General features: G+C 41.5%; 2 protein-coding genes across 8 annotated transcripts in view; one reads left to right on the forward strand and one right to left on the reverse strand.

The window, feature by feature from the left end:
* Nucleotides 1-6,161, forward strand: part of EMILIN2 (elastin microfibril interfacer 2) — a 38,117-nt gene extending 31,956 nt beyond the window's left edge. For both annotated transcript variants that reach the window (XM_030012328.2, XM_030012329.2), the window contains 2 exons: nucleotides 102-236; nucleotides 1,017-6,161. In XM_030012328.2, the coding sequence (XP_029868188.1) occupies nucleotides 102-236; nucleotides 1,017-1,354 (473 nt within the window). In that variant the 3' untranslated portion in view covers nucleotides 1,355-6,161. The remainder of the gene's footprint in view (nucleotides 1-101; nucleotides 237-1,016) is intronic.
* A 3,427-nt stretch (nucleotides 6,162-9,588) lies between these two features.
* Nucleotides 9,589-14,327, reverse strand: part of LPIN2 (lipin 2) — a 47,656-nt gene continuing 42,917 nt past the window's right edge. For 4 of the 6 annotated variants that reach the window (XM_030010965.2, XM_030010964.1, XM_041122903.1 and 1 more), the window contains exon 20: nucleotides 9,589-14,023. In XM_030010965.2, the coding sequence (XP_029866825.1) occupies nucleotides 13,879-14,023 (145 nt within the window). In that variant the 3' untranslated portion in view covers nucleotides 9,589-13,878. The remainder of the gene's footprint in view (nucleotides 14,024-14,327) is intronic. The other 2 variants (XR_005932163.1, XM_030010968.1) reach the window with 2 other exon arrangements.

Consider the following 14,327-nt stretch of genomic DNA (forward strand, 5'->3'; position numbering starts at 1 on the left):
GGAGTATGTGCAGGAACAGAGACACTGGATTATAAACCATCACAGGGAGAGTCTGTTTGTCATCCTGATGTGACTCTGACTCATGTTGTTACCCACTTCAGGACCTGCTGCTGCTGCGGCCTCTCTGGTGTCATTTTCTGCTGGGCTCACGCAGAAGCCTTTCTCCAGTGATGTCGGCGTGGTTCACTTTAACAAAGTGCTTGTGAATGATGGGGACTGTTATAACCCCAATACAGGTAACAGCCAAAGGACAGACCCGCAGAGATGCCAGATGGGCACTACCATGGGTTACCAGTGTTTGATGCTATCTCAGGCCTTGCTGGTGCATTGAACAAACAAAGTAAGTCCATCTAAACCAGACACACCAGGGTAAAAGCTTCCTGTGGATGTGGACAGGCATGCACTTTGCCACTGCTGTTTTTCCACAACCGTCCAGTAATACTAAGGCCCAACTAACCTCTGCCTCTCCTCTGCCAGCATGGCTGGTTGTGCTCCTCACCCCACCTCAGGCCACCTGAGCCCAGGTAGCAGAGGCGAGGTTCCTTGCTAATCCACTTCACTGCAGCTCAGCCAGCTGGGTCACCCAGGGGAAAGGAGGTGATATATAACTGCCTCCCCAGCAGCAGTAACTGCGGGCTGCCTCCTTCTCAAGCAGAGTGTCATGTCACTTGAGAGTGATAGGTGTACCTTAACCTACTGGGGACTTGCACAGCATCTGGGTGCCTCTCAGTTCTTCACCCAGCTCTAAGTAGTGGCAGCTGCTTAGGCCAGGAGGTTTCTGAATGTGGACAAAACCTGCTTCTGTCCTGAAGGACTGGTGGGCTGTAACACAAAAGCAGCAACCCTTTGCCCTCATGATGGCTGTCAGTTGGTCAGCTGCCCAGGCTGACCTTGTCACAGTTACCTATATGTAGCAATGGGTAACCCATGTTGCTTTATGTTTGTCATCATGCTTAGAATGATCAGGTCTCCATTTTGAATAACTCTGAAAAGCTCAGTCTGTCTGTCTTCTGCAGGCATTTTCACATCACCATACGAAGGGCGCTACCTGATCACTGCCGTGCTGGCCCCAGAGAGGGATGAGTACGTAGAAGCAGTGCTGTCCGTCTCCAATGCAAGCGTGGCTCAGCTCCACACAGCTGGGTACAGAAGGGAACTGCTGGAGTATCACAAACCCTACTCAGGGAAACGAACCTGTGGTGGTCCTGGGACGTTCCACCTTGTTCTTCACCTCAAAGCAGGAGATGAAGTCAACGTCGTCGTAACAGGAGGCAAACTGGCCTACACAGACTCTGATGAAATGTACTCCACGTTTAGTGGAGTTCTCCTTTATCCTTCCATTTCTCATGTTTAGGTTTACCTTGAACAGGAGAGAAGGGTAAGATATTCAGAGAAATTAAGTGTAATAAAATTCAAAGCTTTAATATATTCAGTTTATATATTTGATTTCAGTGGTGGGTTTATAGTCTATACTGAGACCTTTTCCTTGTCCCCTGTTTCCAGAGGTAGCTACAAAAGACATGTTTCTGTAGCTAAATTAACTCCTTTCCAAGCCCTTGTTTAACAGTTCTTGTACAGGTAAACAACAAATATGTTCTCAGTAGGTGCTTTTCCACTGTGCTCTTGCTATTCCCTATTAAATTGCCTTTGCTGTCTTCTCCCTAGTTTATCAAAGTTTACATCTTCACTGAAGTTTACAGTTGTGGTCAGCTTTTTTCATGTTTTCAGTAAAGCATGGTCAAGAAAGTGATGTTGTATTGGACATGGTTGATGACTTCCTAGTCCTTGTGTTGTTTAATAATATTTTGGGTCAAGTGCATTTCCATAAACAATTTGTTCAAAGCAACTGCTAACCATGGTGGTGCAAAGCAAAATGATACTTATCTGCATCAGTTTTCTTTTTTCCCTTCAGGGCCAAACACAGTGCTAAGAGACAAGTGACTCATTCCACTCAAATGGAAGCAACTGTGTAGGGAGAAACTTACCTTGCCTCAGCTTTCCACTGGGCAGACAGGAGCGTAAGGTGCAGTTGCTACTACTGAAAGATTTAGAATGGTTATTTTCAATTGATACAGTAAAAAAGATGATCAGTTAAGCATGATACTCTTGAGATTAATGCTTGGTGCTTGAAATTAATAAAACAGGTCATAAAACTCTAGATCGTCTGTGCTTAGCTAGAAAAATAGTAATTTTGAAAATGTTAAAAAATTTTACAAAGTTTGTTTCTGGCATTCCTACAGTATTTGCATTACAAAGGAAGTTTTGTCTTTGTTGCATTGTAGAAAACAAATCAGAGGAAAAAGTGTTGATACAGGAAAATAGTCTTATTAGCCCATACTGTCAAATGCACAAACCAACCATCTGCACTAAGTCTTGCTGTGACAGCCTGCTGCATCAGTGCTTTTGAGCAAGGCTGTTTTAATAGTCAGCATCTGTTGTATAAACAGATGAAGCAACTTTCTTAGCTTAAACAGATAAATACATTTGAGGCAACAGTGGTTTATTTCTCATACTAGTCCCTTCTCAGTGGAGGTAACAAAAATGTTTTGGCTCTTCCGAGTTAGCATTTTGATCTCTTTCATGTCTGAAAAAAAAATCCAGCAATGCTTTACTGAGAACAGGACTATTCAGCTGTCACCTGTAGATTCTTATATAAACTGATCTTCTTAATAGTCTATTCATGCTGTATAGAGTTGTATTTATTGTAGTGGTTTGTGTAGTATATTTTCCTTCTTACAAATCCAGAACAGCTGTTCGTAGCCTCAGAACAAACAATTCCTTTAGGTGAAGGGAGAACTCCCCGTGCTGCTTACAGCACGGGTACAAGTTTAGCTGAAGCCCTTCCCATGCGAGGAGGCCAAATGAAGACTTATGCCTTTGTTGCTTAGTTTTGGAATAGATACTCCCTACTAACTCTGTTTCCAGGCGATGAGATGGGGCCTTCCCACAACAAACTATCACATCCTGGAAGTTGAGCAGCTTTTGAGAAAAGCAGGCAGAAAAAGCTCTCTTTCCACAGAGGAACTCAGAGTTGGTCCCTGTGCAGCTAGGATTGCACTTGGGGGAGTCGTGAACACAGGAAGGAAATTGTGAGTGGAGTTTTAAAGCACCTGGTTTAGGAAGATCTCTTGGCACCTGATTTTCAGAATGACAGTGTTACTGATAAGCAGAAGCTAGGACTGGATATATTTTGTAGCAGGAAGGCTGTTAGTCAGTAGCCAAAGGTGTACAGTGAACTTGCACTTCACAGCTTGATAAAAGGAGCTCCCCCTGTCTCATTTCCCTGCACATTAGTCTTGACCTGTGCTGGAACATGAGGCATTAGCATGCAGTTAGCAAGCACCTGCTTGTTCAAGAGGGGCTTAGTTTTCTTTTGTCCTAAATCAACAGCCCCTTTCTGTCCCGTGCCTTTCTAGGCCTCAAAATTGAAGGGGCAGACAGGAAAGACTTTTTTCTGTGTTTTCAAAAGCCAATTACATCAACCACTTTTTTTTTTAAACATAATTTCTTGTTATGTATGAAAGCCAGAGAAGCACTTTTCCTTTTAGGATATTTTTCACTCACCTCAAGAAAGCTGTGTTCTCTAAGAAGTTGGCTCCAGACTATGTGTGACTCAAGTACTGTTAGATTATTGTTGCCTGTTCTAAAAATGACTCATGGAAACAAACAAAATAAGATGAGTGCATAGGGAGACCTAGCTGGCAAACGCAACCTTTTTTTTTTTTTTTTCCGCTCCAAGTGAGACGTTTTTTAGAATCAGTGGTGCAAGTTTAGCGCTAGAGTTGCAAAAGTTATATCATCCAATTCTTTCCTAACCGCTCCGGTATATTTCTAGATCCAACCCACAAATCTTCACAAGCCCAGTTCTGCTAATGGGACAGGACTGTCTTCTACCAGAAAGTTTCTCCTTGTACCCAGGATCTGCTGCCACTGATGCTGAGATTGTTCAAGCCCTCATAATGCAGCATAACTGGTATTTGTACACAGATACAAAGCACTCCCCAAACTGTGTCAAAGCAGGGCCCAATCTCAGCAGTATATTTTGAGGACACCTTTTAGAGCTTTTTCCCATCCACCATCTCTAGCAGCATGGTGGCTAAAGCTATAACCTTTGACAAGGAACCTCTATCTTAGATTCCTGCCTTTGTTGAGGGAGACTTGAACCTTAATTACCATTTCTTTGGTAATTGCTGTAATCAGGGTAGGTGGCTCAGTTTCTCCTGATGAGATTATTTTCCTGGAGCTTACAAAGTGGAATATTCCTCCAGCTGGGAAGACCACGATGCTGTAGCCCCTGAATAGCAAAGGGAAGGGGGAGCCCGAGTTCCAGTCTCTGCCCCAGTGAGTGCTTGGATAAAACATTCAGTAAAGCAGCAGCTAGAAGAGACCCAAGCATAGATGCATTCATGGGCCTAGTGAGGGTTTGCTCGATACAGAACAGCCCAGCTTCAAAGAAAGGAGCAAGAGCCCTGCTCCAGAATACCCTGAACCCACTGATGGAGCATTTACATCTTCACTGAGAATCAGCAACAGAACAAGGAACTACCTACACTGAAAGGAACATTTCACACTGTGAGTTCATGATTTGACTACCACATCCAAGAGCATCCACAAGCTCAAATAAGAAAGCTGTAAAAAAACCCACAATCCTGTAGGTGGGAGCTCTAAGGCAGGTATGCTGCCTGTTTCATAAATCAGTGTTACGTTTTAAATCTGCTTTGTAGGTAGCTTTGTAATGCAGTGTATGAGGATTGCAAGATTCTTAAGCAAATCAGTTCAGGTGCTCCCATTTGCCATCAAAACAGGAAGAAAACCACGCCATACCAGCTGAAGCTGTACAGACATGTGTCTGACAGCTCCTTAGCCAGGCATGAGGCAAGGTGGTTTCTCAGGGACTGTCCAAATATCAAAACCAGCAGAGTTCCTGGGGCAGCATCACTTGCGAGACAGGTAAATGCCCATAGCCAGGTCATTAGCAGCAGAACATCTGAAGACAAGCCAGCATGCCGAAAGCCAGAGAGACTCTGCTTTGGCCAAACATGCCAAGTATATCCTAGAGCAGCTATGGGGAAAGACAACAAAGCAACATATAAATCAGTCGTATTCCCAGGAAAGCTTGGAGCAAAGCATGAACGCCAGTTTTCACAACAAATCGTGTAAAAAAACTACCTCATTATTTTAATTTGCTATTAAGAGTTCAGAGACAGTGGAGACGTTTCTATACTAACCACTCAGTATAGAGCAATGAGGATTTTCTGTGTTATTCCACCACTTATCTTTTCAATGTATGACGGGTTACTTGCAGCAACTTTGTGCAGTTTTGCTGAGAGCCTCTAGTCAGCTCGGTGAAGCCAACAAGCCAGTCAAGAAAAACTACAAATAGTCAAGGAAATAGAGCAAGCTGTAAGTGAAAAACATAGGAAGGCAACTTGAAACAAAATGTCCTTCACCACCCAATGCAGCTTTAAAATGCACCGGGAATGCAAGGTAAAGGGCTCCCCAACTGCAACCAGGAGATTCAAATCAGGATTGAATTGTTTCCTGAAGATACATCATGCATTTGGAAGTGAGTTTTATCTGCTGAGTGAGTAAGTCCTTATGTTACAGCCCAGTAGTGGATACTCATCTATTTCACCAAAACTAAAAATGCATTTACACAGTCTCAGCTTGGAGACAGGCGGAACATGTACTCCACGGATACTTGATCAGCAGATAGACTTTGGCTGCTAGTTGCTCCCAGGTAATGGCATAGAGTTCAAATTGTCCAGTTACCAGGCATACCTGGGGGCCGTGTCCTGTCATCACAGGACAGACTTGCACTCGAGCCAGCACCAACCCTCCTGCAACATAACCCTGCAGAGTTGAGACCAGATGCAGAACAGCTCCACCTGTTCTTTGTATATGGAGGAGACTTCAAAGAACGTCTTGCAACATATTATTACATTAGCAGGTTTTGCCATTTATCCATTTTGCTATCTTGATTGTGAAAAAAGGAACATTACTGTAATTTTTCAGCAAAGAACAGTGCATTTGAGAGTATGCTTTATGTGTGCATATGTATACATACATTCTTTGAGAGAGAGAAATATACAGGAACATGAAGAAAACTGTGATGGAAAACAACTGCAGATATGTCCAAATAAAGCCTACCTGTTGTGTGATGTCTGGATGCTGTTTGCTTTCCAGTGAACATAGCAGCACTGTAAGCCAAAATTTTTGTGCTCTCCTCCACCACGTTGAAAACTGCAGTTTCTGGCTTCTTAGTCAAGCTTGCATATATATTTTAAGTGTTTATTCGGTGTCAAGCACCGTTACATTGGCTTTGTGATACACAGAAGTTCTGCCAACACAGGTCTTAACCCATCTTAGTTGCTCATTCAGTGCTCTGATTCCTGGTGAATAGAATAGATTTCAGGTGGAAGGGATGTACAATGATTTTCTAGTCCAACTGGCTGACCAATTCAGAGCTGACCAAGTTAAAGCATGTTGTTAAGGGCATTGTCCAAATGCCTCTTAAACACTGACAGGCTTGGGGCATTGACCACCTCTCTAGGAAGCCTGTTCGAGTGTTTGACTACCCTCTCCGTAAAGAAATGCTTCCTAATGTCCAGTCTGAACCTCCCCGGTGCAGCTTTGAACCGTTCCCATGTGTCCTGTCACTGGATCCCAGGAAGAAGAGATCAGCACCTCCCTCTTCACTTTCCCTCCTCAAGAAGCTGCAGAGCGCAATGAGGTCACCCCTCAGCCTCCTCTTCTCCAAACTAGACAAGCCCAAAGTCCTCAGCTGCTCCTCACAGGACATGCCTTCCAACCCTTGCACCAGCTTTGTTGCCCTCCTCTGGACACATTCAAGGACCTTCACATCCTTTTTAAATTGTGGGGCCCAGAACTGCACACAGTATTCAAGGTGAGGCTGCACCGATGCTGAATACAGCGGGATAATCGCCTCTTTTGACCGGCTGGTTATGCTTTGTTTGATGCACCCCAGGACAGGGTTTGCCCTCTTGGCTGTCAGGGGACACTACTGACACGTATTGAGCCTGCTACTGACCAGCCCCCCCAGATCCCTTTCTGCAGGGCTGCTCTCCAGCCACACCTCTCCCAGTCTGTACTTCTGTCCAGCATTATTCCATCCCAGGTGCAGAATCCAGCGTTTATACGTGTTAAATTTCATCCTGTTAGTCATTGCCCAATGCTCCAATCTATCCAGATCCCCCTCCAAGGCCTCTTGTCAACAGCATCTCCCAGTTTGGTATCATCAGCAAAGTTACTAATAGCACATTTAACTCCTGCATCCAGGTCGTTGATAAATAGATTGGACAGAACTGGCCCTAGAATTGAGCCCTGAGGAACACTACTGATGACCAGTCACCAGCCAGTTGTAGTCAATTTACCACAACCCTTTAAGCCCTGCCCTTCAGCCAGTTCTAGACTGAACAGCTCAGGCTATGATGTTGCTTATTCTCACCAGAACACATACACATGAAATATCATCAGAAGTGGGGAACATAAGATCAGAGAACAGTGAGGTAGGAAAGAGAAGGAAAAGGAGAAGGCAGGAAAAAGACTGGAACAAAAGAAATGACTAGGCAGAAAACATGAGGTGTACCAGCTCTCAGTGCTGGGGCAAGTGAGACTGGCAACCACCCAGTCCTTAAAGCAGAATTCAGGTGAATTCAGACTAAAGATGAATATTTAGTCAAAACTGTATCTGTCTGGCATACTGCCTTACAAGCAAAGGCTGTTGTAGCACTCCCGAGGAAGTGGCTTAGCATCGCTTGTAATTATCTCAATGTTAATTGTGCCCCGTTCAAAGCACTATACACGAAAGCCTTTAATGCAAGTCCTCGCTCTCATGCAGCTCAACATCTGTTCTCCCCCTGAGCCATGCTGCTGCAACAGCTGTTTGGCTGGGAGGGCCTCCCGCTGCACGCCAGCGTGGGGCCTCAGTACAGGCCAGCAACCGCTTCGGCCATAAGGAAAAGTACCACACAGGGTTATAGTGCCAGAGTCTTTCTGCTATTCTTTGCTACGGCCCCCTGCGCAGTTAGAGAAGTCTTGGGCATCTCCAGTATGGGGTAGAAATATGAATGTGGGTTTGATTTATTTGTCTAAGGTGAGGGGAGGACAAGCAGCCGGTATTGTCATGCTTAGAAAACACATTGCACAGAAGTGGCTGCCCCTGCCAGACAAGCCCTTGCTGTGCCCAACAGTGAAATCTCTGAAAGCTCTGAACCATCCCTCTCTCTCTCATGCAGCATGCAGGACATCTGCCCAGAAAACACCTCTGAGCAGCCAGCTGCATCACAGTTCTGTTCAACACCGGTCCAAGAGCTCAGACAGCAATCGCAAGAAGTAGGAGCACACACGTACTTCCCAACCAAAATGGTGCAGGGCTGCACACACAGCCTGCCAGGGCCCTCGGTGTACAAACTGCATGATGTCACTCTAGAAACGGTGCCCTGCGCGCACACAGGAAAGTGCCCATCCTTGGAAACCATGATTCTGTGATTCTATTCTTTGCACATCCAAGACCGTTGCTCCAAGACAGTAAAAATCAATCCACCAGGAACAAGATTATGCCCTTAGGAGTCCATTAGGGCAAGAGGGATACAGGATAGACAACGCCAGCTCAAAAATGTTTTTTCAACAAATCTGAACATTTGGCATACATAGGACATGCCACCCTTCTACTGCTTGCACTGGCGTAGTCGCTCACCGCACACGACAAGCAAGTACTGAGATGTAGGTGTGAAAGATGGGCAGTGAAGAACGCGGTGTGAGGAGCAAAGTGCCCGAGGTGTGAAGAGAAGGGTGCAGCGTGTGAGCAGAATCACAGGGGAAACCCAATAGAAACAGAGAGTCTGCTACTGCAGCAGGAGACGATAAAAACTCTAGCAGTGTCTGTTGCACAAGCAGAGTGAATGGATGCTGGGGGCAGCAACACAAATGACACATACTGCAGAAGGATCAAAAAGGCCTGACATCGTTTACATGTGACCAAAACAGTTGGATTTTCTACAGGCAGGCAGCTAGTTAGTTGCATTTACCAACAGCAGCAAGAGACAAGGAAGAGTAAGTTTCTAGTGAAAGCATGAGGCCCCTTTTTCAAGATGGTCTCACAATAATTGCCTCAAGCAATTTAACAACTGTCATGGAAGACAATACTCTTTGCCTTGAAAGGAAAAAGTTAACTTGGACGGAATTCAGATAAAACTCCAAATTAGGGCAGATTTACAAGAGCTCAAACTATGCAGTTGCAAGATTTTCTTCAAGGCAGCTTGTGTATTCCCAAGTCATGCATGTGTTACCTGCTATTCTATATTATTAGTGCTTGTTTGCTTTTTGTTATAGTTATAACCCAATACTGGTACTGGCACATAATGTAAGTTTGATGACAGCAGTTATTTATCAGTTGTATAAATACTCTGAAAAAAATAAACCAAGTGTGAGAGAAAGCAGATGCTCTTCTAAGGACTATGATACAACTTGAATTCCATGTAAAATATGAATACAATTTAAATAAACCCACATTTACTAAATCAGCAATACAAGAATGGAATTCCCAAGTACAAACTGAAGAAAACATTTAGTTTAAGTTTGTTTATTGTGATAACATTGTTCTGAACATCAATAAACATTGCACTGAAGTGTGGGTTACTGTACCCGAGATAGTCCAGTCTTAACAAAAACCATGGTATTGGTATGATCACAGATTTGACAATTTTAAACACGCTACCTTATCAGTGATTGGGTTGCTTAACAATCAAGTATTCCACATCTTCAACATAAAAAATGAAACAAATGATTGAAGAGAGTTTTCGCACCATCAAAATAAACCAATGTTTTAACATTCATCTGGAAGTAATTAACACTGTAAAAAAAATCCCAAGCAATTTCATTCTATTCAGCAGAATTCAACTTTGGAAACTAAAACTTCTTCAGGCAAAAGTGACACTTTAAAGGCATCTCAAATTCACTATTTTTGATGTTTCATTATGAATTTGCATTACAGTAATTTAAACAAGTCTCATATGACAGCATTTTCTAGAAGACTTGTATGAAATATTAACATGAAATCTCATCTCTTTTGTCTTTACCATAAGCAGATTCAGAGTTTGCTTCAGAAGTTCCATAATGGAGTTGACACAAGTGTTAAAACTTTTCCACTTGAAAAAAAAAGTTTTAGGAGTATACTGATGACAGGAAGCTAAGGGTACATGAGCCAAGATTGCACATGCAATTGTATACTGTTAGGGATCAGAGCCCAACCTTTTGAAGTACAAACATGCTTGGTACAGTAAAAAAAAATCATCCAGAAATGTGTACCACTGAAGTTACTGATCTTTAAGTCATTATAGAAATGGGTAATGTCCAAGTCACTAACAAGTTTTGAATTGCAATGTTCCTTATTTATTCCCAGATAAGTATCATTGACTCAGCCTTTGAGATGGTTCCAATGCTAAGAGTATCTGCATCTTCAACAACACAGTCTTAACAGGGGTGTGCATGTGCCTACAGACATACACATTTAGAAGTTCCTCTTTCACAGAAAGAATGATTTATCTTGCGCTAATTTTAAATAAGTATAGCACAACTTGTTCTCAAACATTAGTTTCAGGCCACTTCTCTCGAGTAAGGTAACAAAGGATAGGCTAATGCCTAATTCTTATTTACCCCACTTCATATTAATATTGCAGCACAAGCCTACAGGTTGATACTAATGAGATGTCTTTTCTAGAGTCAGTAAAGTGCCCAGCAGTCCAAATTACATAGGTATGCAATGGCAGGTACAGTGCCCCCATATCCTGTCCCTAACCAGGGTTAACAAACAAACAATCTGAAAAGCTTCAAATACAAGCCAGATTTAGAAAAACAAAACAAACTCCTGCCCTACGCATATCAGAAATATTCAATAACACTTTTACATTTTATCAGAAAACAAATATCAAAACTGTAGCTGTTACAGAGCAAAAAAATAAAAATTTTTAACTAAGCATCTTTTTGGACATCCCTATAATGCAAAGTAACAGGCTAGCAGAGTGAGGAGCTCTCTACAACCACACAACCCCCATATTCATACCAGCTTAAATTATATGTGTTTGGAGATACACCTGATACTATTTTTCCACACTGCTCATTTACTCAAGTCCCCACCTTAAAATCTACAGCTTATCTTTATGACAATCTGAAAAGATGAATGGAACTGAAGAAAAAAAATTAACCAAGTAAAAAAAAAAAAAAAAAAAAAATCAACGAAGAATGATACAGACAAACCTTGGTAACAATCTGTCCCATTTGGAAACCCATCCCAGTTTCATGAAGTGGTTTTATTTTTAGAAAACCTGTGTAATACCAGGGCCACCAAGAATAAGTTAAGTGTGGTAAAGAAAGCTTTGATATCCACAAAGGACTGTTTTAGGAGAGGCAACTTCACTCGCTTTATGTAAAATAGAATCTTTAGATAGAATATTTCATCTTGCAATTAAAATACTTTATTATGTTGGATTCTTATTTATTTATTTTAAAGTATTGAAGTGTCTTAAAAGCTCAGATCCCATTCATATTCAAAGCACTTGGTGATCATGAAAATTTCAGTTTCTAATGAAATCTATGGAATAAAAGGTAAGAAAAGGAAAAAAGCCTCTGCCAGTTAAAAAAAAAAAAAAAAAAAAGAAAACAGTAAAAGCAAAGTATCCTTTGAGTTGAATCCTGTGAAATCCATTTAAACTCTGAGTAGATTGGTGACAGGACCAAGAATTTGCTGAAATAGTCACAGAAAGTATTGTTCTTACTGCACAACAACAAGGATGCCTTTCAATTCACTTATATACATGGCACACCATGACAGACAGGTATGTTTTCTTTCCCACTCATACTCCTGCTTTGAAAGAGAGATTCCATGTTGATTTTGCTTCCCCCCATTCTTTATCTAATGTTTTATAAACACAGGAATACACTAGTGTTTTATAAGGAAAAACAAAAAAAGAAAGTAATTTCATTTACATAGTTATCTAGAAATGATCCCCCCAAGCAGTTCATCAACTGTTTAGCATTAGCTGGTATTATATCAGAACTGTGGGTTAAGACTAGTCAGCCTGATAAAGGAAAGAAAATATTCCAGGGGCTGGGTAAAATCCTCTAAATTTACTCTTTTGCAGTTAGTGAAACAAAGAGAGCTCTTTTCCTACATTCAGCCCAAGTAAGCTGAAGCAGAAGGGCCTGCCCAAGCTGTTTCTGAGAAGAGCTGCCCTGGTGCAGGCACCACAGCAGGTGGTGATACAAATGCCTTCTAAAGATCACTCACACCTGCCTGCACACTTCCCTGCTCCCACTGGGAGCTGTGTACCGGTGAGAGCTCAGCCCAGAGCCTGGTGGAAATTCTGGGCATTGCCCCTGAGAGGATCTTTAATGCATGGCCCCAGGAACTTGCTTAAGGAGTGACAGAAAAGACTGTGTGCCCAGAAAGCCCGGGACTGATGTTTAAATGACAGTAGACCGTAACCCTCTGGCCTGGTGGAACAATACATTCTCACCATAGATTTGTCCAGAGGTTAAACGCACTAACTCAAAAAGCAAAACTACCTTTGCCTTCAAGTATTTTTGGAGAGAGAAATACTAGCTGCTTTTACAGCTGATAAACACTAGACTTGGAATGCAATTTATTCACAGGCTCTGATCTGAACCTGAGGAATGACCAGCATGATGTTTATGATTAACCCAAAACTTAAAAAAAAAAAAAAAAAAAAAAAAAGTTTTATTCTGCTCTGCAGCATTTAACCATTCTCATACCTGCAATCTCACTATTGAGCTGCATTTCCTTCCAGCTACTGAAAACGTGCAATACAGAATTCTGGAAAGACCTGCAGTAGACAATTAAAAAATTAAATACATAATTTTTTTAGTATTACAATTCCCTGAATATAATCTGTACATACGTTTTACTGGCCTACACAGCATACACACACCTATGCATCATCTCTGTGTTGAAAAAGGAAATAAAAATGCCAGCTCCCCAACTCTTACAGAAACGTTCAAGATGTTTCCTGATGAAATTTAACATGACATAGTGCAGCCTGAAAACAGCAAAAGCCATACAAGTATCTGAAGACAACTTTCATTTTACCAAGCTCATGAAATGGTTTAAATACTGCATGTAAAAAAAGTAATAAGCAGAGTTAGTTTGAGCGTGAATTGTACAAGCACAGTCTTGTACATGTGACAAAAGGCATATTTACATTTAAAGAGGAATTTTGCGTCTTCAGAGTCTGTCAGGCTTGTAATGTCTACACATATTCTGTATTTTAGCTGAGAAAGAGCACACTGGTTTTAGGTTCTGGCTCCTTTCAAAAATGGCCTAATTGCCCATCTGAACATTAGACCACGTTTTTTATTAATAGGTCTGACATTCTATTTGGCAGTTTCCATATATTTTTTGGCTTCATTCTAGAAAATATACTATTAAGAGTAATAAAAAAACCAAGCAAACAAACAAAAAATCTGTGTTTACAATAAGGTCTGTATTGATGAAAATGCAAAGTCATAGTTTACCTCAGCATTTAGTTGCCCTGAAGCACTTGGGTACCATGACCATCAATAACAGGCCAATCTCAAGTGCCTTAGAACAGGTATATAAAGACAAGCAATAAAGAAACAAACAACCAACACCACCCCACCACCACCACCACCCCCCAAAAAAAAATTTTTTTTTGACAGTAGCTTTGCATTTTCTTTGTTTTAAACCAACGGAATTAAAGTGATTTCTTTAGTAAGACTTATGGTACCAGTATATAAATTAGCATCTTTGTTAAGAAAGTTCTTCACATTTAAACTGGAGTAGCTGAATATGAAATTCCATCTCTAGGTGAGAAGTATTTTTCAGGCCAGGTCGTCCATGTTAAGGTCAGGAAGAGGCTCTCTCCAATAGCAAAAGGAGCTGAATTCTGGGCACGGAAATGCAGAACTCTGTTCTTTATTAAGCAATGGGAACACATGTTCCACAAGCTCACTTAGTCTGTAATATCTATATTAAAAAAGAAGAAAGACCATTATTTAACAGTCTAGTCACTGTTCAACTGTAGCCAAAAAGGAGCTTTAGAAGTCTAGACCAGAAAGCTATAGTCAAATAAGGCATCACTACTGCAGAAGCAATTTTCAATTTTATTTCACGAGTTTACTTTTCTTTTTGAAAAGTTTCAGTTAAGTATCCAAAGCTGTAAGTCTCTGGCAATTAAGATTTTTACGTGATGTATGTAATAGGAGATCGAATCATGGTCACGATTACAATTATTTTGTCAGTCTCATTCCTAAATGCTTTCTTTAGTGGA

The sequence above is a fragment of the Aquila chrysaetos genome, chromosome 4 (assembly GCF_900496995.4).
Source record: "Aquila chrysaetos chrysaetos chromosome 4, bAquChr1.4, whole genome shotgun sequence".
NCBI classification, from domain to species: Eukaryota; Metazoa; Chordata; class Aves; order Accipitriformes; family Accipitridae; genus Aquila; species Aquila chrysaetos.